At 43.1% G+C, this 23,075-nt stretch overlaps 1 protein-coding gene across 8 annotated transcripts in view; it reads right to left on the reverse strand.

Moving 5' to 3' along the window:
- Window positions 1–1,003: 1,003 nt before the first annotated feature.
- Window positions 1,004–23,075, reverse strand: part of kmt2cb (lysine (K)-specific methyltransferase 2Cb) — a 70,770-nt gene continuing 48,698 nt past the window's right edge. For 6 of the 8 annotated variants that reach the window (XM_030401771.1, XM_030401775.1, XM_030401772.1 and 3 more), the window contains 27 exons: window positions 22,883–22,956; window positions 21,695–21,892; window positions 19,516–21,465; window positions 17,911–18,224; window positions 16,220–17,799; window positions 15,996–16,107; window positions 15,675–15,849; window positions 15,516–15,576; window positions 15,149–15,381; window positions 12,075–13,742; window positions 11,630–11,821; window positions 9,997–10,161; window positions 9,773–9,902; window positions 9,451–9,598; window positions 9,145–9,329; window positions 8,892–9,028; window positions 8,057–8,339; window positions 7,399–7,538; window positions 6,715–6,825; window positions 5,486–6,602; window positions 5,263–5,399; window positions 5,023–5,165; window positions 4,717–4,891; window positions 4,494–4,610; window positions 4,330–4,403; window positions 2,960–3,068; window positions 1,004–2,860 (listed from right to left, as the gene is read on the reverse strand). In XM_030401771.1, coding sequence (XP_030257631.1) covers window positions 2,768–2,860; window positions 2,960–3,068; window positions 4,330–4,403; window positions 4,494–4,610; window positions 4,717–4,891; window positions 5,023–5,165; window positions 5,263–5,399; window positions 5,486–6,602; window positions 6,715–6,825; window positions 7,399–7,538; window positions 8,057–8,339; window positions 8,892–9,028; window positions 9,145–9,329; window positions 9,451–9,598; window positions 9,773–9,902; window positions 9,997–10,161; window positions 11,630–11,821; window positions 12,075–13,742; window positions 15,149–15,381; window positions 15,516–15,576; window positions 15,675–15,849; window positions 15,996–16,107; window positions 16,220–17,799; window positions 17,911–18,224; window positions 19,516–21,465; window positions 21,695–21,892; window positions 22,883–22,956 — 9,821 coding nt within the window. In that variant the 3' untranslated portion in view covers window positions 1,004–2,767. The remainder of the gene's footprint in view (window positions 2,861–2,959; window positions 3,069–4,329; window positions 4,404–4,493; window positions 4,611–4,716; window positions 4,892–5,022; window positions 5,166–5,262; window positions 5,400–5,485; window positions 6,603–6,714; window positions 6,826–7,398; window positions 7,539–8,056; window positions 8,340–8,891; window positions 9,029–9,144; window positions 9,330–9,450; window positions 9,599–9,772; window positions 9,903–9,996; window positions 10,162–11,629; window positions 11,822–12,074; window positions 13,743–15,148; window positions 15,382–15,515; window positions 15,577–15,674; window positions 15,850–15,995; window positions 16,108–16,219; window positions 17,800–17,910; window positions 18,225–19,515; window positions 21,466–21,694; window positions 21,893–22,882; window positions 22,957–23,075) is intronic. The other 2 variants (XM_030401770.1, XM_030401774.1) reach the window with 2 other exon arrangements.

Consider the following 23,075-nt stretch of genomic DNA (forward strand, 5'->3'; position numbering starts at 1 on the left):
GGCCTCAACTCGTTGCTCAAAGTGCATGTAAGATGTTAGAAACTTTACATCCTACCATTGCAGCATCCAGAGGTATCTACAGGCAGCAGTACAACCTGCAGTGAGAATCCCTGGAGAGTTTCATGGACGCTTGATAAACATACAGGTCAAGCAGACAGAGCAAACACACTAAATTCAGTTAAATTATACCAAGAATGATCACATATCTTTGTACCTGGCAGTCAGGAGCCCCTATGAGACTGGAGATGAATCAAGGGAAATACTACAAAAAAAAAAGAGTCTCATATCAAAATCTTGACCACACTGAACTTCAGAATTTTTTAAATGAATAAAATCTCAGCAGGGAAAATGGCTTCCTTGCTCACAACTCAATATAACATCAAGGTCATAGTCTATGAGTAAATAGATGGTTAGATTCTTTTAAAGGAGGCTAGAGCTGAAACTGTGAGATGATTAATCAGTTCAGTCAAAGAATGGAAAATGTCAATTTATCGTTTTTTATTTATCTTTTTTATTTTTTAAAGACAAAAAGCCCAGACTTAACCAGTTCCCGCTCCTTGAGAGTCAATATTTTGGGATTCTCTCAGTCTCCTACAATAATAAACTTAATATTTATGAATTCTTCAGAGAAAACAGTCACAAGGAATGTCAGTTTGACCGCAGACATTTCAGTGACCCAGAATTTCATACAAAATAATCATTGGTTGCAGCCCTTAAAAGAACTGGAGCCACTGATGTATTTGCTTGCATACTTGCCAATAAAGGGCCTCTGTTGAAGATACAGACCTTTCTTAGGTTAATAATTCATATACTCGTATTGTAAATTACTCTGCTAATCCCCTCGAGCTTTGCTCGGCGTCTTTTTCAAAGTCAAAAATCAGTTGGTCATGCAGCAATACTTTGCTACCTGTTTCAATGGAAATTGAAGATTTCTTGTGGCTTAATGTCTTCATATTCAACAATTTAAAAATGTGTAATTATTGATTTCACATACACGAGTGTCTAACATGTAAAATAGTTTATTTTTGTAAATGTTTCTAAATTCAATTCCACAAACTCCAAACCTCATACTCTGTACACTTCAAAAGGCATTTTCAAAAAAAAAAAGAAAAAAAAGAGGAAAAAAAAAAAGAAAAACCAAAAGAAAGAAAACAAAATCTGACTACACGACCAAGAAAATGTAGCACAAACACACTGGCAGGATGATGTAATATCATACAAGAGAAGAAAAATATCCAAGAAACAATTTTGTTACAACCATTCATTGAGAAAATATATACAATTGAGTCTTCGGAAAGTTAAAAAAATACATGCCATATACATTACAAGTTCTAAGACTGTCTCCAAAATTTTACAGTCAACTTGAAATTGTGCACGCAAAAACTCTTCCGTTTCTAAGCATGTGTGACTTGTGAAGTGTCAGTATAAGAAATATTTCTGATTAAGGAGAATGCCATCTCTATCCAAAAAGGTAGAACAACCTACAGCTCCAAGAAAAATGAGTTCCCCCGTACGATTTTGTCACACACTGGCTCGTCTAACTCACAACATCATTAGACGTTTGCACCTTATTTTAAAAGCAATGTAAAAACGAAAACAGGTAAATACATGTCGGTGTTCCTACTCGTGTTAAAAAGTTAAAAAGTTGTTTTTGGGTTTCAAAACCTAATTCACAGTTCTTTAAAATCAAACCTGATTAACAGCAAACAGATCACACATGATCTCTTACTATTTGAAGAGTCTTTTTTTAAATTCTGTAACTGATAACTCGTTACGTTAGTCAACAAAAATATTTCTTTTTTGAGTGGTCAAAGTATGTGTAAGTCACAAAAACACTACGCTACAATACCTTACTTTTAATACAACAAAAATACTTTGTGAATTATTGTGGTTATATTACAAATTCTGTACAGAATAATCATAATATATACTCTCAAACTGAAATAACGTCCATCTTAAATAAATTTCAATGACAAACAGAACAAAAACGATTTAAAAACACCCAAACATCAAGAAGGTTAAGGTAGTATTTGGTCGGTTATTCCTATAGTTTTCTTTATGTACATTTATACAAAAGTAACAGCATGTCTTCCTCAATCTTCAAAAACAATAGCAATCTAGCCTTCTTTAACTCAATCTCATCATTTTGAGAATAAAATTCATTCACTCAGTAATAAATACAAAACCTCTCGAATTCCACACAAATCACATGACAGAGACCTATGATAAAACTGACTCATGGAATCAAGTATTTTAAAAGTTTTTCGTGTGTGTGTATGTGTGTTTTTTTGTTTGTTTTCTTTTTTTTAGTGCAAGTTAATATTCCCTTCGCAGTATTCGTTGCTGTACATTCCTCATTCAGTGATGTCTACATTTAGTCATACGGTATACATTAACAGTATGAAACAAAAGGGCCTGCCCTTAGTAAGCAATAAGGCCGCACCCTGCACAGTGCTTTCTCATTCGCTGGTGGATTCCGCACCCCATGTACACCAAACACACAGATACATACAGACACACAGACAGACAGAGGCGTCTCATACAACAGAGCCTCCCACATATGGCACAAGTCACATCCTGCTACTGTGTTCCCTTCCTCCACCCGTTTGTTTTCCTTGATCTTGATGAACCAACATGTAAATTAATTTATCTCTCCAAAGGGTCCAGGCCTTCTGCTCATTCATAAAATGACTTTAGTGTGAAGCCTGCAGAGATCAAAGCATCCACACTCTATAGCAAGGAATGCATTTAGATTTGTCGTTTCTCCTCAGTTAATCCACTTCCTGCATTCGGGAGCTCCGCAGTGGCAGGCGATCTTGTGCTGACTGTCCACAGTGTCAAACTGGTAGTCGAAACACAGCTGGAAAACAGGGAGGGAAACGTCACTCTCTGAGCAGCACACCAGCGATATTGACATTTGCGCATAAGTAAGATGTCTGATCAAAGAACAGATATCTACCTCCTCTCCTTTGTCAATTCTGCGACCACAGCTGATGATGATTTTGTAACCCCTTTCAAATGTGACCACCTCAGCGACACAGTTCGGGGCGCAAGAGTGGTTGATGTATCTGAAAAACAAAACAAAAATGAAAAGAGACGTATTTCATATCACACAAGATGCTACACATGACTATAGAGTTGGGAACATTTTTAATTAATTAATTTATCTTTATTTTTTTTAAATGTGAATTTTATGTTGTTTTTACTTCAAATCCAGATCCTTTCAGAGGCAGTTTAATTCCAAACATGCTTGCAATTAATGGCTATGGGACCAGTGCCAGGCTTTGAGGAAAGGACGCTGGCACAGAAGACTGAATGGGGAACCATTTTGGTAAACAGTATTCTTTTTTTAAATATAAGAACAAGGGGTGATCAGGATCTTTTCAGCCAATTTCTGCAACCAATAATAAGCTTATCATGGCCGATATTGATAACTTATGATTTCACATTTTTATATTTTAAAAAGAAATTCATAACCTGTAGTTTTGGACTGTGTAGATGCTGTGCTTGGCAAGTCAGTGAAAGCAATTTAGCTTTGGATTATGGGCTCTGTTTTTATCATCGACCGATAGTTGACAATATAAATTTACGATAATCATGCATCCCTACGAAAAGCAGCATTAGATCTCATTGCAAGTGGTCACTGTAATTGACGGGCTTAAAGCTGTCGACTTGATTGGATTGGATCACTCAGGACTGATAGTAAAAAACAGCTGTGTTGAGATGTTGCTTCAATGTTAAACGTTTGTGTGCAGGCAAACACATCAACATAGTAGATCCACAGTGTGAAACTAGGAAGGAAGTGAAGCAAGAGGAACTTTGTGTTTAGAAGCCGAGTCAGCAGCTTTGAATGGATTGTCATGTTTAAAAACCCAATCCTTTCTTCTGTTTGTGTTATGCCAAAACATAACAAACAAACCGCCCTCGTCTTTTATTTTATCGTAACAAAAAAACAAAAAGGACTGACGCATGCAGCAGTTACAAAAACCAATGCTGGTCATTTGTCAATAACCACAAAGAAGCCACCCACACAAGCATGCAGGGTCTTTGGTGTTGTGTTGGGAGACTGTAACAATGGCAAATCAGATGCAGAGAGACTGTATGTTCTGCTTTTAAGACTACATATTTCCTGATTGGCTAATAAGGTAGTAAAACTGTGTGAGAAACTGAATGGTGTTGTTCAGATGCTTCTACAACCTGCATGAATTAGATTTAAAATGCAGCGTTAAAATTCACATCTTATTAAGAACAAAACATTTAATTTAAGAAAGCACAAGTTATTTCTACGTTCTCATTGAATGTCAAACAACCAGTGGGAGCTCACAGTACCTTGCTAGCCCTCCAGTTCGGGTGGCATCAACAACATGTTCACTGTCGATGCGGAACATGAACACTGCTCGGTTCTGTACGGAGGACAGGAGAACGTACTCACTTTTAGTCTTTAGACAAAAAAAGTATTTTCTACTCAAACAGTATCAAAAACAGATGTTTACCTGAGTTCTGTAGCTCTTCTCCTTTCTGGTGGCAACCTCATTTCGGAGGATGGTTCCATTATACTCAATCACCATAGTTTGTTTTTCCATGTCTCTGGCAGCAAACAGACCCAGGCCCTGTGAATACATTACACATGTAGGTATTCATTATATCCACAGGAAACAGAATCTACGAGTGTCAGCCTCACTTAGAAATAAATCGTATAACTACGTTAACACTGACCTGGATGCGGGAGCGGGCCAGGTAGACGTTGGCTCTCCACTCACTCTTCATCCAGCGGTACTGCGAGGACCTGGGGTGCACTACTGGAGGCTTGCTATGGGGAGCGCCACCTTCTCCTTGGGCCACATTCTGGTTAGACCTAGCACTGTTGCCAACTACAGCCTGTGGGTGTGGCCTTTATGTTGAGAGAGAAGGAATGAAAATAATTAAAACATTAAAAACGAATCTAATGAATAATGAATGTGTTTTGCTTTGAGAGAACATGCACCTACAAAGATGATTTACGTCAGCTTCACTTAAAGTTACCTTATCACCAGTGAAGTGTAAGGAGAGGTGGTTCTTGGCTGGGCGCGGGCACTGCCGGCTGGATTGAACACGAGAGGCAACTCCACAAGAGGGTTGCGTCCATAACGGAATGAGTACCTGTCACAAGCCTCAACTCCTGGGAGCTGGAATAAATCAGCACAATATGGGTTATATCACACAGTCTCTACAGGATGTCATCAACACATTTGGTCAGTACTTTAAGCTAAAGCAGCTACAAACCGATTCAGAGATCTTCACGACTGCAGGGACTGTGAGACCAAACAAGTCCTCTCCTTTCAGGTAAACAGGGAAGAGCTTCAGAGTGCTTGATTCGCTTCTTTTGTCCGCGACAGGACCCAGAACCTTATCCCATACTCCTGATTACAGTGAAACAAGAATACACAACAGTTAAACTCTGATAGGCCTGAAACACACAACAATAGTATTTCTTCAAAGAACAAACCTTTAGGAGAGGTGTCAGTCAGGACCAGGTCTTGGTAGCCCTGCTCGATGACTCTGATGGTAAACTCAGGCAGTCCCTCTCGCTCCTCAACAGAGCAGATGTAGCGGCAACGGCGGTTACCATGGCGCATGCTCCAGTAAATGCGGCAAGCCTCGTAGCCAACCGGAAAAATGGCTGTTGGGGAATGGAAGGCTGCCATTTGCTGAGGGGTTAGTTGGCCCATTGCATGAGACACCAGGCTGCCAACTCGAAAGGTGTAACCTAACTCAGGCTGCCGTACAGCGGTGGCAATCTGACGCACTTCGTCTCTCTGGACATAGACACGTCGGAAGACGGCAAAGCAACGCAGCTCATGCTCCAGTGCTTGTCCAGCTGTTCCCCTGGGCCTGTGGGCATGACAAAGCATGGTCTTGTCTTTGAAGAAGGTGCACTGAGCTTGCAGAGCACAGGTGAAATGGTAGACATTGGTGCAGCGTAGGCGGTGGCAGCCGCTGGTAGCTCCAGTCTGCTGGCAGTAGGCACAGCGAACCGTTTGGCCACGACGCAGTGCGAGCTCCACGTTGATGAGGGCGCCAGCCTGCGTCTCATAAACCTCAGTCGACCACAGGGCGCAGTTTAGGTGAACCCATACATCAAGATCTAGATTAAGAAGCCTAGCAGGGCCATCAGTGTTTCCGTCTCCAAACTGGTGGCAGAAACAGCATCGCCTCAGGTCTCGGAGTAAAGCAGGAGGGCGCAGGGAGGCTCCGAGTTTCTTCAGGAGCTCATCGATCTTATCCTCATCTGGGAGCTGGGAATTCCCTCTTGGCACCACAACCTGGACAGTCCACTTCCTCCAGCGGAGACCTTTCTGTCGCTTTCCCTGGTGCCAGCCGTCATGAGACCTTGGCCGGGCCTTCAGCTTCACTGTCACCTTGATGGCATCAGACTTTGTCTCCGACTTGGATGTCTCGCCTGCAGTGGGAAAGGGGATAGGAGGAGTCGAGGGGGGAGACTGCTTGGGCTGAAGCTGGGCCAGACAATGCACATCCAGCGACGACATGTTGTTACTGTACTGGTGAAGAGTTTTCGAAAGGTTCTCCGTTTGCTCGGAGGCAGGGAGAAGGGACACTGATTCCTAAAAAGAGGAGATGAGATCCATGATGTCAGAAAAAAAACTGAACATCTTATTAACTGCATGTTATTCAGGCTCACAGTGCTGTTTCTGTGTTTGATACAGTAGTACAGACCTTAGTTTCTGTGCTTGATCTTGATTGCAGCGGTGAGGAACAGTAGAGTAGGAAGCAGCTGTGACTGCAGAAGACCAGGTCTTCTTCAGATTTCAAACGGCCTTCAGATTCCTAATGAGAGACATCAGTAGTCTTAACAGGCTGAATATGGAATGAGGTGTTAAATCAAAGCCTGACCAATGTGAACTGCTTAAGATTAATTGACATTAAAAGAATCTATGAAATAAACATCAAAAACATACAATATTCAAATAACCAAAATACTCTAGACTGGAGTCATAGGGTATCCTGTTTAACCCACTAATTGATCCGAAATGTATTTAACTCCAGCAGGCAGGATTTACATAATCAGAAGATATATGCAGCATTACTGTGCTGCTGTGTGTGTGTGTATAGATGTGTACAGCCTTCAGGCTGAAAGTAGATAATATATCCTGTAAAGTCTGGGCATCCAGTCATGACTCATCTAGTCCTCCCACGGGGAAATCAATGATAAAGTTATCCATAGTTGTTTGGCAGAGAGGACTTTACATGAACTATCTTTATATTTAAAGCCTGCTGTACTTTATTAGCATCAGAATCACACTTTAAGCATCCAAGTGCTTCAGCGTAAAGTTGGCCTGCCTACTTAGATACATTAAGTGGCAGCAAGGTAAAATATATGAAGCCTAATTAATTCTGTACCTTCATGTGGGCAGGGAGATCTTTGATGGATTTCTGAACTCCATTTCCCAGAACCACCACCTTACAGTGGCAGCACCAGTGAGGTTTACATCCAGGGCTGGCAGGGGTCTTCTGATCATGCCCTCGAGCTAGAGCTGCACCTGCAGTAACATACAAAATGTTTTCTCCAATGATTTCAAAATGCATTCTCTGATAGCAGACTTATAAGGACATGATGCTTGACTTCATATATTAGCTTGTAAAATAAAGCATTTCTTCCTCTTCTTTTTTTACTGGATAGTCCAGCTGAAGAGTGTCAGGAAACAGGATGACAGAGGGGGGGATGACCTGCAGCAATAGGCCAAGGTTCAATTTGAAAAAAACCTGGGCCACTGAGGCGAGGACATAAGCCCTACCAATATAGCTACTTAGCTTAGCTGCCCTGAGTTCCAGAATAGTAATGATATGCATGACACCTTTATAAATTAAGAAAGTGAATAAAGGTATTTGTTCCCAAGAATAAACAGCAGCATATTGTGACTATGTTGCTGCTTTGTGTTTTTTCACAAAAAATCATTATGCTTAGTTTACATCAGACATGACATTTCAATTACAGGCAGTTTACAGTACTTTAGGGGAGTCAAAGATGGTCTCATTTCATTTAGTTTCAATCTCTCACCTGGGCTATTGGGATGAAAACGGAAATGATGTGCATGCTGCTGTTGCATCGTCCCCTGTGCTCCACCGGGCCTTATCATCTGCCCAGGCCGCCCATGAAGCCCTCCGTTGTCTCCTTGTCCGTGGAAGAGCATCGGGGGCCGAGGCTCCATGCCATGGGGGCCCATCCTGGAACCACTGAGCATTGACTGGGGCCCCCTGTCTGGGGTGCTGCTGACCTCGTAGCTACTGGGGATCTTCACGCACAGTAGGTCTGAAATGGCTGCCACTACACCTGTGATGTTCTGAGAGGAAAAAAACATTGATTAGGTATTGGATTGCAGATTGCAGGTTTTATCAGAGACTGTATTTTTGGCATGTTGTCTGGCCTTTAAAAAAAAAGAAAGAAGCTTTTTTGTTGGTTTATTTGGTGTTTTTGTCATATTAATTTTAAAGGTAAAAAAAGGTCTTTGATTGGATGTTTCAACATTACTTGGTAGGTTATGAGTGAAATGTGTTAGCAGGTGATGGTACTTGCTTTGGTTTGCATGTTGGAGTGACATTCATGACAGATAGTGGGCCCTCACATAACCTTGGAGCATGCTAGCGACTAGCTGGCAATGTTTGTTTTTTTTTTGCTATATGAAAATGAAATGGCCAGATGATAAGTAAGCCACAAATGTAACATAAAATACAAACATTACCTGCAAAAAAGTTTTTCAAATGATGATACATTTGGTATAACACTTGTTTAGAGCAGTTATTATTTCATCCTTCACTGACTGCCCATATGTCAGTCCATAAAACTGAGTAAAAAATGGCTATGTTGAAACAACATTAAATTTAAGTATTCCTACCTCTGCTGCGGCTGGTCTCAGTGTGATAGCTACGGACACCAGCCCTTGTTTGGAATCATTAGACATGGGGCCAAAGGTGGAGCTGAAGAACATTGAAGATGGCTCCGTTTTGATATCCTGCAGTTTAATTTGTGAACCTAGAGAATGAATAAAAAGAGGACATTCATAAAAATGTGCTGCACAGTTAAGGCGTGCCGGATCATGTTTAAATTGCATACAAAAACATGATTATGTTGGAGTTGTGTGTGTTTACCTTTCCCGTCAGGAGGAGGGAGCATGGGGAGGACAGGTGACAGACAGGGGGATGGTGGCTCTTCCTTCACCAGAGACAGGTCTGGGTAGCGACTGATCTCCATGCCGACCACGCTCTCAGGTGATGAGGATGGAACAAAACTGTCAGGTGTGTCCCTGTCCTTGCAAGGCTCCTGTCCTCTATTACTGGAGAAAGAGAAGGAGACCTCAGTCAAAACTGTGCAGCCCAATCAAATATCATATCATGGTCACATGACTGATCAATGCAAACAAAAGTTATGATGCCACACAGTTATTTATTGGTTACCTGAGCTCCTCTTGGTTGTTGTGAGGAGGAGTGGGGAGTGAGGCTGGAACATCCACAGTTTTGGGTCCCTGTGCGATGGCTCGGGCTAGTAGATCTTCCTCTGTCCTAAATGGGACATGTAGCGGCTTTGGGACCAGTCCTTTGGACACTGTAGAGAATAGAAGCACAATGTCAATATGAATGTACATACTATGCCTGCATGTAACGATGAAAATACTTCATATCGAATTTCTGTAATTTACCTGAACCCATTTCCTGATTAGTGTGAGTGGTAGTGTGAGGGAGAAATGTGACATTGAGGTACATCATCATGAATGCTTACCCATGGCAGCAGCTTTGCTGGCCAGCTCTTCTGTCGTGGCAAATCCATTGATCATTTTCTGTCGGTTCACAGGTGGTGGAGTGGGAGGAAGAGATGCCGGTGGTGTTGGCGGATTACTCAGGTTACTCTGCTGTAGACATCACAACAAATACACTGTCAGCACATCTTGATGCAGACACACAATGTTTATCCTGTTCCAGCTGAGTGAGGTAAGCAGATCTTACCTTGTAGGCCAGTTGGGAGTAATAGTCAGAGACTCCATCAAGTGAGGCACTACCAAAGGCACCAGACAGGAGGCTCTCTCCATTGAGCTGGCCGCTGCCATAGGGAGCAAAATGGGCAAAGTTGACCCCAATCAGTGGCTCCATGAGGGGCAGCAGGGAGAGCTGCTGTCAGGAGAGAAAAAGAGGGACCAGGGGAAGGGACAGGAGTGAAATCACTTCAATCAACTGTACTGCAATGGATGTTTGAGCACAAACCACCTTCACAGAAACCGAAACTTAACGATACAATATACATTCACATAAAATAAATAAACAAAGATGAACAAAAAAAAAAAACAAGACATAACATAGACTACACCATATCTATGTCAACCTAGCATACCAAGCATCGTTATTCAATGTATGGGTTATAAAATTAATCGCTACTACTACGATAATTGAGGAATTTTTAAGGCAAAAGAAAAAGGTTCTCTGATTCATATTTCTTAAATGTGAATATTTTCTGCTTTATTCCTCCTTCATTTTAACAGTAAACTGAATACCTTTATTTGAGGATGTCATCTGTAGTCAATGCTGATCCACACTCAACACCAAGCAACTAATCAAGCCTTACTTGTAACATAATTTTTAGGTTACTCTGAAGAATGTGTCATGCTGCCTTGTCTGAATAATCAGCAGCATTTTTCTATAACCTTCTCGCCATTTAGTTTTCATGTTTTAATAAAAATCTTATATGAAACAGACAAAGAAAAACGTGTTCAAAAAAGACCTGAATTGAGTGGGTGGGTGGCATTCATAAAGGAATCCCCATCAGAGAAGCAGAGAAATTAACAATGCAGACATGTTCATCTTTTAGAAAGAATGTAGGTGCACTCATTTTAAATTTGTCCTTAATCAAAAAAACTGTTATTAAAAAAATCTTTCAACATCACCATGGCAATTCAGGGAATAACACTCATTGTGGCTTTGGTATGTCGGGTTACATCATCATTACATAGTTCTTTCATCTATAAAATGCCCAGTAAAAGTAAGCTCAAATTGCTTGTCCTGCCTCAATAGCTATCTGAGAATGTGGCCTTGAGTTAGAGTGAACACTGGAAGAATAAAGTCTGATCGCTACCTCACTGCAGACTGCAGAGCTAGGCAGGAAAATGGGGTTAGAAAGGCACACAGTAACAGCCATGATTTCTCTACCCAAATTATTTTATACTTTTTATACGAGAAACTAGCATGCAACAGTACATGCTCATTATTTCTGCTACAACGATGAAATGGAATTGTACTGCATCTCTAATGAGCAAGTGAGCTTCGTAAAGTTGAAATCAATGAGAGACTTGCAAAATAATCATGAATCCTCTTCCATTGTCTTGAATAATAACAGCTTCTAATACCTGTGTGTGCAACTGTCATCTAACAAGGACATAATTACAGTAATATTGCTTTGAAATGTGAAATAAGTGTCTCTGCATGTGGTGGAAACAATCTTCTATTCTGGCAGTAATGAATACTTTAAAATTCTGAATAAAGGAGTCAGATTTCAGGCTGTAATTTACATTCCCAAAGACATGAAGTAGTGCAGCTCCAACCAATTCATAACGAGCAGGTCACAAAGGTGGTATCAAATCAATCTTACCTGTTTGATTTGGGTCATTACAGTGTCAGGGCCAGAGTGCATCAGCTGTCTCTCATCCCCCTCCTTCTTCCTCTTCTTGTAGCGAGAGGCAGGTTTGTCTCCTCCTTTCGGAGCCCTCTTGTTCCTCCCTTTCTTCTTCTCCTGTTCAGGGAGAAGAGGTCCGGGGAAGTCTGGGTTGCCATCTGAGTATGCCTGGAGATGAGGAAAAGATGTTGTTGCATAAAAAGGCATGATTTAACTTCAAATTACTTGAGCAGCATTATGGCTTCCTGTTAGATGTTTTCAAACACACAACTATGACTCATGATTCGAAAACTGACAGCTGTGACTCATACCAATTTAACTATGACACGCCTCTCATCTGAATCACTTAGCCTGTCTATGACTCACTATGTTGGTCAGCCCCTCAGCGCTCCAACTGTGTGACTAACACAAAAACACTGACCCCGTTGCTCTCCATGGAGCACTGCCTCAGCAAGGATTTGCAGTCCGCGGGATCCTCCTCCTCTGAGCGCATACTTTCCTCTGACCTCTGCTGGGAAAATCCAGGTGGAGGTGTGCTCTTGTTCTTCAGAAGGTGCTTCAGTAGTTCATTGCCAGCCTCCCCCTTGTTTGGACTTTGCCCTGCAGCGAAGGGAGACACGCTCCCTTTATTACCCTCTTCCTTCACAGAGCTCATATCAGAGCCAATGTGCCCTTCTCGTGGCCCATGACACTCGCTGACATCAGTCTGCTCCAGCTTTATGTTGTTCAGGATCCTGTCATGTTCCTGAGCCTGGGCTCTTGCTGTGTCTGATGAGAGACCAGGTTGTCCAGATTGGCCTCCAGAAAGTTGCCTCTCCAACTCTGAGTGACTGGGGGTGGACGATCCCAGTAAGGGGGACCTTGACAAGTCCTGGTCACCAAAGAGATGGGTGTTTCTGGTTGGAGTTGAGGAGGTGTCAGAGACACATGGTGTGAGAGGTGCTGTAAGGTCTGAGTGTGGAGTTGAAGGAGTCTTGACTGAATCTGCATCGTCATCTTTCTTCTTCTTGCGGTTCCTCTTCTTTTTTCCTTTCTCGTCTGGGATGATGTTGGAGTAGAGCTGGATTAAAGATTGACCTGAGCCCGGAAAATTAGACGGTAGAGGTGTGGCTGCGTCACCTCCGAATGGTGGACCCTCACCTGGCATTTGGAGCATCATTCCTGGTCCACTGAACTGACGAGGTCGGGGTGGACCCTGGGGAAAGTTATGGCCTTGTAGGGGAAGATTGTCTGGCCCAAAACCGGGCACCATGTCACGGGGCATCATTCCATTGCCCATCATGACCCTCCTTTCACCTTGCATGAACGTCCCCGGTGGAGAGCCCATACCAGGCTGCATGCCCTGCTGCTGTGGGAACACTGGTCCAAGTTGTTGCTGTTGTTGCAGAGGAGGCCTCTGAGGCTGCATGAAGTCCTGCGGCAGCTCCGCGTTGAAAAATGGCATCTGAGCGAGCGGAGTCATGTTCCCGTCTGGCCCCATCATCCCTTGCTGCTCCATTTCCATACGGTGTTTCAGGGCTCTCTGTCGTTCAACCTCCTGCATGAGCTGCACCCGCTGTCTCTCCTGTTGCTCCCGAAGCCTCTCCCTCCTCTCCCGCTCCTGGAAGCCTTCACTGAATGGGTTGTTGTCATCAAACTTCACACCACCTGCCTGCATGGGTTTTACACCACCTGGTGGAGCTGGTGGTGCCTGCGGATCCACGGGCATTTGTGAGTGTTGAGGTATGTTACCCATTGGCATCTGATGAGGTTGGCCTTGATTTCCTACAGGTACCTGCGGGGGCATCATAGGTGGCATTCCTGGTCCACTCATGGGCATGGGAGCACCAGGATGCCAGCCAGGTGGTGGGTTGGGCATACACGGAGGAGCATTTGGCTGGCCGGGATGAATAGGCATCTGCATCATGGGGTTCATAGGAGGTTGGACCATTGGTGGCCCACCTGGACCCATTGGTGGTCCACTGGGCACCATGCCAGCAGGGCCTGGCATTGGGTGCATGCCAGGCATTATGGGTGTCATGTTGTTTTGTTGCTGTTTCACTCGGTACTCCTCGATAAGCTCAGCATGCTCCTTCTGCTGCTTGCGGATCTGAAACAAAATGCAAGACATATTCATAAAAAAAAAAAATAATTAAAAAAAAAGAAATGGATCTCTGTGAGAATTACAGAGGTTATGTGTTGCCTGAAAGTCGTTTTATCACATTTACAAAGACAAAATTATGAGGACACTGGTTTACCCAAGGGAGAAAATGAATTGTTTTACTTTCAAACAGTAACTGAAAGAATTGAAGATCTAATGAATTTAACTTTAAAGCCACTTTTTTTTCTTTTACTTTTAGCTGGTGCTTCTTTAGGGAGTCAAACCAGGCTGACAGGTGCAGTGTACACACAAGCCGGTTTGTTTTGACTTTTTCAGTTTGTTCAGATATTCTTCATAATTTCTCATCGTAAGAAAATGGCTAAATGTATACATTCAATGTAAAACCTCTCCTAGTGTTCATGAAAATATATAATATATAATACCCAATTTTACCAGCTGTGCCATCTCACTCGCTCTTCTCTCAGACAGCAAAGATGGCACACACACATAATTTTTAAAAGGTCTGATTATTTCTTTTAAAATGTAATATTTAAATACAGTCTTTCTGCTGTACTCTGCAGGTAGCCAAGATAAGAATATTTCTTACCCCGTATTTTAACCCCTCAATGTTGTGTCAATTTTTCCACATGGCATCAGAAATGGTATTGAATATGGAGATTTTTAGGGTTAGGGAAGTATTGTATACAAGTTAGATGTTCGAGTATCATGATAACACTACTGTAAATCAACACTAACTGTTAGATCAATTAGCCTAATTAGTTAATACTAGTGCATCATTTTGCAATTTTTGTTTTCCATCATAAATTTTAATTTTCATGGAATAAAAATCCTGATGATGTGACATTTGTTGATGTACATAATAAACAAGTTTTTACAGATCTCTGCATAATGACAATATTTAATTATTATGCTGTCCTGTCACACATTTATGACCTTGATGCGATTCAGACAACATATTGACTATTTGTGCAGCCCCAATTAATATCTGATAGTAATTATGTCTGATATAAAGTTAAAATACAAGCAAAAGGCAGCCCTTTTCGGCCCATAAAAAAATGATGTCACTCTAAGGAGTAAATAATAATTGAATGTAATTAAAATGATAAAAAAACTAAAGTATGTTATTTCCTAAATCTCTTAAGTGTTCATCATATCTAATTTAACTTTACACCATTGCCACTATGCATTTGCAAATACACTTGCTGTTAGGAAATTTGGTAATCTTTTTGGTAAATGCTGATCAAGTTTTTATTAATTTCAGCACCCTAAACTGGCCTTAATATGTTCCAAAATCTGCTAACTGGACCAATAAAAGGGCATGCTTATGGAAATCAGTGTGCAGAGAAGGGCTAAGACAGAATTAAGTAGCAGAGCTTGTCAGGCCGAACATTTACCTGCTCCAGTTGTTTCTGCACTACACCCTGCTGCTCCGTGACATGTTTGAGCTGCTCAGCGTCCTCCTCGGGGAACTCTCTCCCTGCCTTCTTAGCTGTTCTCTGTTTGGCAGACAGGGCTTTCTTAGACTTCCTGTGAGCTCCAATCTTCTCTTCCAGAAACTTCTGCTGCATTTGAAGTAGTTGCTGAGTCTCCTGGAGCCACTCCTCATACTGAGCCCTCTGAGCATTGTCTGAAAGAAGAAAGAGGATCTTTTGTTAGCAATCTTGACAGCATGAAAACACAAATATCTTAACATTTCTAGGTCTGACAGACCTTCAAACCAAAAAGTTGAAGATGCATATACATTTCTTTTTTAGAACTTACTGACAAATCCAGGGCCAAAGTTTGGAGGATTTGGTCTTGCGACTTGTGTCAGTTTGCCATCCTGAAAGCAAGGTTGACAAGTAAGTAATTATAATGCAACCTAGTTATTTTTATCATATAGTTTCAAATAACATCTAAGCAGTTTAACAATTAAATTACCTGTCCAACAACTTGTGGAGGAAGCGGAGCACTTTCAGGACAAGGTTGTATAGGAACAGGAACAGGAACAGGAACAGCAACAGCAACAGGACCAGGACCAGGAACAGGACCAGGACCAGTACCAGGACTAGGACCGGGACCGGGACTGGGACCAGGACCAGGACCAGGAGGAAATCTACAAAACAGCAATACCATGGCAATGCACCGTTTAGTCATGTAATCAGTCATGGTAAAACGAATACATACACTGCAAAAACCATTATTACATTTTGTACGCAAGCCTAAAAATGTATTCAAACAACAACAAAATTGATTTTTCACCTGTTCATGACCATTGGGGTCATTCCCATGTTGTTCTGAACCATGACTTTGTTGATGCCTTTCAGCGCAACCATTTTGGCTTTCATGATGGGGTCAGTGATGGCATCAAAATCTGAGAATGAAAAATAATGCACACAGAACTCAATTAGAAACCATCAAAAAAGTCTGGTATCTCAAACATTATCATATACTAAAGAGTAGAAATTGTGGCCAAAACAATTTACCAATATTAGGGAAGAAGGAGTCGCTGGAGCGCTGTCGTATCATGGCTTGCATCTGCCTCTGCTGCTGTTGCTCCTGCCTTTCCTGATCTAGGAGGTCCTGCAATAAGAGTGGCTGCTCTTCCAGAAGAAGAGGACGATGCTGGCCGTGCTGAGCCAACGCCTGGTTCACTGCGTTCTGTTGGGCCTGGGTCAGACCACTCTGGTCCACTCCAGAGGATAGCCCCAACTGGTGGTCTGCCCCAAAGCCAGCCAGGGAAGCCTCTCCTGCAGTGGTGGCATCAGGTATTGTTTGAGTCATGGGAAGCCCAGGGGTATGCTGAGTGTCAGTGACTTGGTTCTGCTGGGGCATGAGGTTACCTCCCTGATTGACAGATTCAACAATTGGATTTAATGACTGCTCTTCCGGCTGCTGCTTAACGAGTAAACTAGACAGCACTGGGGTGGAGTCAGAGAGTGCTCCCTGCTGGTTTGAGGTTAAGGTGTTTCCAGCAGCTTGCTGGTCTACCACCTCAGGAGGTTTCTGACAGTCTTTGACCTCTGTTTTAATTTCCTGTCCAGGTGCCAAAGAAGCAGCGTCCTGACTCCCAGGGGCTTCCAGCTTGACTTCAGCTGAAGACAGTCCACCTGAGGCCTCTGGCTTTGCCAGATCAGTCATTGAACTGGATGGTGCCTCAGCTTCTGTGTTCGGATTTTTGTTGATGTCTGCGGTGTCAGGATGGTCATCCATGGGATCACTGAGATCCAGTTCCTCATTAAACATATCTTTCTTGATGTCATCTAGGTCAGGGTCTGTATAGGCAATGATGTCAAATTTACCAGAAGTTAGGAAGTCATCAAGGTGTAGGTCATTTGTCTCAAGATCTAGGTCTTTGCCATCATCAGGATCCAAATTTAAGTTTTCCAAGTCTGCGTCTACCAAGTCTTTCACCTCCACGTCCTCCAGATCTTTGACTGCCGATTCTTCTGCATCCAGTTTCTCCTCCACAGCTTCACTGCTTGCCACTGAACCTGTCTCAGTATGCCCAGCAGGGGGTGCAGTCAGGATCATAGATGCTTCCATGTTCTGGGTTACACTTGAAGCAGGCTGGCTCATAGATCTCATCAAAGGAGATTGTTTGAGTGCGCTGTTTCCAGACATTTGGGCTTGATGATGAAGATTGTCCATGCTGGCAGATAGCTGTACTTGGCCAGTCTGGCTGGACATGGGGTCTGCCATCCTGAGCCCCTGATTTAAATGGAACCTGGGATCTCCTTGAAAGCCTGGTAGCCTTTGACCCTGCAAGTTAGGGTCCATATTTCCTTGCATGGCACCTGGGAGAAATGGCAAACGTGGCCTGTTTTCTACTGCTCTGTGTCGCAGCTCAATAAAGGGCTGGCCCATTATGTTGTGCTGCTGCACTGGCATACCACGTGGTGGGAAGTGTTGGGGCAGCCCCATTGGGTTGCCCCCCATAGTCTTTGCCATTTCAGCAGACATGGATCGTCTCATTTGAGGAGGTACATCCTGCATTGGGTGTTGCCCCCGTGGAAAGAACTCCTGGGGTCCGTGAGGTCCTAGTGCCCCAGGTGGAAATGCAAACCTAAAACAGGATGAAACATTTATAAATAAGAGCGAAAGGGAATTCCTAGTGTTGTGCTGTCAATCACAGAATATCAGCAACACAAAGGTGTAATTAAAATATCACACCAACCTTGGTCCCTGATGTCTCAAATTAGGATCTCCAGGATGTAGGCCCCGGGGAATTTGTCCCTCATTAGGGAAAGGGGCACGCTGATCGCCTGGAAAAGGTCCAGGAAACCTCATTGGTGCTCTCATGGGTCCTTGTCCTGGATAAGGTGGAGGCGGGCGGTTAAACATTTCCCCCTGCTGCCCAAGGCCCTCCTGGGGCCAGGGGCGTGGTGTTCCTGGGGTTATGTTGCCAGCAGCCTCCTGAGGCCCCCTCTCCTGTCGAATAGCACTCCTCTGTTGCTGTTGTTTCAGGATTAGTTCTCTAATTCGTTGTCGCTGCAACACACAACAAACATACATATATTTAAGCCTTTTCAGACACAACTTCACTAGGCCACAATAATACTGTATTTTTAGCTGTTAAGAGAGATTTCCAGTTCATTTTGGCATACTTAAACTCCACAGCAAGTATATTTTCCACTGACTTCCACTGCATACTTTCAATTCTTTTTGTTCCTGTACCCCAAATTTTCTCATACAGTAGAAACACAAAAATACAATAACATTTAGTCAAAATAAGCACATATATATAGAGAGATATATAGAGATAGAGAGAATTTATTGAGATCAAACTGAAATCAGTTATAAGCCAGAAATAATGTGAACATGTTTTTCCAATATGTTGTTTATATTTTTATACTATTAAGAGGGGAGAAAGGGTCTAGATTAGAAATGCTCTTTCTGTTTCAGCTGGCCAGGGGGCCATGTCAGTGTCTGTGTTTGATTGAGAGCTGCTGGCAGACTGGGCTTGAGACGGCACAAGAGTGTGTTGTCACTATTGAAGAGTAGGGACCACACAGGCATCTAAATGGACCAAAGTGACATTTGCAGGCATGTTCTGATTAGCTGATCAGCTAATTACCCATCTCGCATGCAAACTAAGGTTAGTAGGGTATTTGTCCCTGTGAATGTGTGTTTAGTGGCTCTTTCAACAAGCTGAGGTGTAAGACAAAAGTGTGTTCATATTTGAAAGTTAGATAGGAAGGGAACTTTTGTGGTGTGGTTGTTGTTTAAAGCATATTGTTGATTGGCTGTGACAGTGGTAGAAAGGTGGTGTTACAGCTTAATGCAAAGATTTGATTGGCTGTATGGAAACAAGGTCTCCATCTATGTAAATGGAAAACTATTTTTTTTTTTGTAATTTAGCCATCATTCCCCTTTGTTTTTTATACTGTTCATTGTATTTTATTTTGTATCTTTTTGTGTTTATGTCCATGTTATATGCTGGCGAAATCAGTGTTATGTTTGTTTTTTTAGATCATCTGGACAAGTTTGTCTGGTAAAGGTTCAAAGTCAGGGTAATTATACTTTTTTTTTTTTTACCAAATCTATCTCTCATGTCTTTCAAGATTATAATAACTGACCCTGTGAGTAAGTTATCATAAACTGGTATCAATGGTGGCCAAACTTAAAAGTACTACCCAGGATCTTGAAAACAAGAAATCCTATTAAAACAATCGTAAGTAAAATCATTTTCTTAGATCAAAAGAAACACTTGTGCGAAATTAGATTGCAATAGTAATGTATGAATGATGAGATTTAGAATAAAACAGCTATATTCGTGTACCTGTCTAAGTCTTTCCTCACTCTCAGCGAGAGCAACACCCTGGGCCTCAGAGGAAGCACCAGGCATGTGTGGGTTAGACAGTTGGCCTTGGTCTTGAGAGACAGTTCCGCTGTTAACCATGCCTGACTGATCTCTCATTTCCATTTTCTCTGTTGACTGTGGACGAGGGGTCATGGGGGCTTGTTCAAATGGGTCATGTCCAGGTGTTTGACCGGGCCTTCTGGAGGGAGACTGAGCAAATCCATCATCTGAAACACTAGGGTGTTTTGGTGTTTGTGAACTTGGATGAGGGAAGGGCTCTTGAAGCCTGGCTTGAGGCGGGGAGAAAGGATCCTGGCTTCCCATTGGTCCTAGCCTTGGCCCTTGTCTGTTAAGCCCATCAGCACCAGGCCGTGGGGTCCCCGGAGGCTGGGCGTAGGGGTCATTAAGCATTTGTCTGGGCGCCCCGGGCTGGGAAAACATGTCACTACTACCTGGCCTCGATGTTCCAGGTGTACTAGTAAATGGCTCCATTGGCCCCCTCTGGCTACCTGGTGACTTGGAAAACCTCTCTCCTGCAGAGGGCCGTGGAGTACCTGGTGGCTGAGCATAAGGGTCCACTGAGTGGGAGGGTGACATCCTCTGTCCAGGGTGTGACTGATGAGGGAACTGGTTCATCCCACTGGGGCGAGGAGTAGAAGGAGGCTGTGAGTAAGGGTCTGATGATGGGCTTGGGTTTGAAGGCTGACCATAGTTGTCATGCGGACGAGGGGTGCCAGGAGGTCGGGCATATGGCTCAAAAAATGGCCGCTGTTGAGGACCGGGTTCGTTGATGGATCGTTGGTTACCTGTAGGCTGAGAGGGCTGGGCAAAGGGGTCATATGTGAAGTGATCAGGCCTTGGAGTGGAAGGTGCATGAGCATAAGGATTTCTAGACATCTGATTCATTGGTCCTGGCTGGGCAAATGAGTGCGCCTGAGGGTGATGCTGCTGGCCCATTCTAGGAGGACTGGTGAAGGTGTCATTCCCAGATGGTCTTGGGGTATGCGGAGGCTGAGCATACGGGTCATTCTGGTGATTTTGGGAGAACCTGTCAGTAGTGTGTGGGCCTGGTCGGTTGAAGGGATCCTGAGCCTGAGGAGGGGGCATAGGTGTTTTGAACAGAGGGACTGAGCCGGACTCATTACTGCCAGGGATTGGTGCTAGTAAAGGTCTCGAGTAAGGGTCAGACAAGATCATTCTGTTCTGGGCCATGCGCTGATAGGCCTCATTTCTTATCATGGGCCTTGAGTAAGGGTCTCTGCCTGGAGAGCCCATTGGGGGCCTTCCCTGAGCAACCTGACTAGCCCTGGGGGGACCCATGGGTTTCAGGAAAGGGTCCATATCCCCAGTTGGCCTTGGGGTGTCAGGAGGTTTGGCGTAAGGATCATTGCTCATAGATGTTGGGGAGCCAAAAGATTCATGAGCAGGTGATGGCCTCCCTCTGTCCTGCTGCTCCATCAAGGAGGTGGGGGATTTTCCAGATTCCACAGGCATTCTGCGACATGCATTTGGCCCAAGGTTTGGCGGTCTTGGGGTCCCGACCATCTTGGCATATGGGTCCCATGGAGAAGAGGGTCTGGAGCCAGAGGAACCTGGTGAGAATACCTGTGGGGATTGAGGCTGGGAGGAAAGCCCAGATGGAGGGGGAGGAGGGGGTCGTAGGAAGACATCCTCTGGAGGGCATGAAGTGGGCGTCCCCGGTAGCTGGGGCCTTGCAAAGCCTTCTTTAGAGTTGAGCTGCTGCATGGGGGACATGCTACCATTGCTGGGCTGGGAGGCTGGGCTCTGGTTGCCACTGTTATTCCCATCACCTTCTGACTGGTTGCCTTGCTGTTGCTGTTGTTGTTGCTGGAGTTGTTCATTCTTTACTTGCTCCAATTTCTGAGTGGCTTCGATTTTGGCTTGCTGTTTGCTTTTCTGCCTCATTTGCTGTTGGAAGGGCACAGTGAAAAGTGGGATTAGACATCAAAAGGGATGCAGCAAATTATCAGTCTCATGCCAAAAATGAACTGGACCTACTAACCACCAATGTCATCAGGGTTAATGTGGAGGACAGTGCAGTTGTTTAGGGAGCTTTACTAAACCACCACTTCTTAGCTGTCTTAATATTAAGTGGACCTGCCGCTGCATTCGCTGACTTCATTGCATACACTCTTACCTGTCTAAACTTCCACTCTTGTTCATGCTCTGACTCTTTTGGTTTCAAAGGGTCTTTAAACAGCAGTTCTGTGTCTAGTGGTATGTTGGGATCAAACACCTCAGGGGGCTGTTGCTGTGGGTGGTGCCTCTTCACCGTCTCATTCGACATCTGGACTTTGTTGATGCGCAGGGCTGCTCGGTTATCTCTTGCCTTTTGCTAAACAGCAAATCAACCACAATTGGAAAGAAAAATCAGACACTTTTCACTCATATAACAACAACAACTGTTGTGTGTAAAATTATCTTTTATAACATTGTTTTAGTATCTCACTATGATATATGGGGTCAGTAGTGAAAGGCAAATACACAAATATGAATGACCCTAACCCTTTTTTCTTTTATCCTTCCTAATGCTTTTTAAAAAAGGAGGCTAAAAGATACAAAGTGCATGTGTCAACCATATTTTTTGTAACGTTTTTGCAGCACATCTGTAGCAGCCTACATTGTGCAACTGTTGTTTGTTTCATTGGTTAACACACAGCGGGTGCATACAGGACTAGCTCATGATGGGAGAGAGAAACAAATATGGGATATCGCCAATCCCACTTTTGATTTTGATAATCAAATAGAACACTTATTTCAATCAATTTTCAACTAAAATTGAAAAATTAATTGAAAATGTTCAAGAGATAGGTCCTCCATGCTGCTCGATTTCTGAACTTGTCTTAGCAAAATAAAATTATTTTTTGTTTTGCATAGTGGGTCCTTGGTTGTAGAGAAAGAACGCTTTATCCGTTAGTGGGCTAACAAAAGAGAAGGCCATGAAAGTTAATTGTCACCATGTAATCAGTGACAAATTATCCTTTAAATCTCTCATACTGGGTAAATTTTTTAACCAAAACTAGGTCTTTAAAACTAGCCTCTGCCAGATAAAATTATTTCTAGTGAATTTAATCACTGAGACCATAGTGAGTTCTAACACTGAACAGGGCTTCCTATGTTAATTAGTTCATCTGTGAATGGCCGGATTTCAAATTGCATTGGCAAGAGGCAAGAGGCCAGATGCGATAAAGGAGTCTGCCTTCTGCATACTAATATGTCAGTGCAACTAGTAGTGACAGTTTGATATCTGGCGTGGTTCAAAGTGTTTAGGCTTTGATATAGTAAAAGAAAAAAAAGGCAAATTTAACAGATTGAGTTATCTTACCACATATGGGGCCCTGTCTTGTGAACTAGCTTTCCTCCACAGTTTTGCAATTTGCTTTACTCTTGTAGACCAGTCTGTTGAAAGAATAAGAAGAGAGGTTGTCATGCCAACAGCCTCACAGTGCTTACAAGGTATTTTTGTACTATTTGACTGACACAGTACAGTGAGTAAACTCAAACAAATACTAAGGCAT

Source organism: Sparus aurata, chromosome 21, assembly GCF_900880675.1.
Source record: "Sparus aurata chromosome 21, fSpaAur1.1, whole genome shotgun sequence".
Taxonomy (NCBI): domain Eukaryota; kingdom Metazoa; phylum Chordata; class Actinopteri; order Spariformes; family Sparidae; genus Sparus; species Sparus aurata.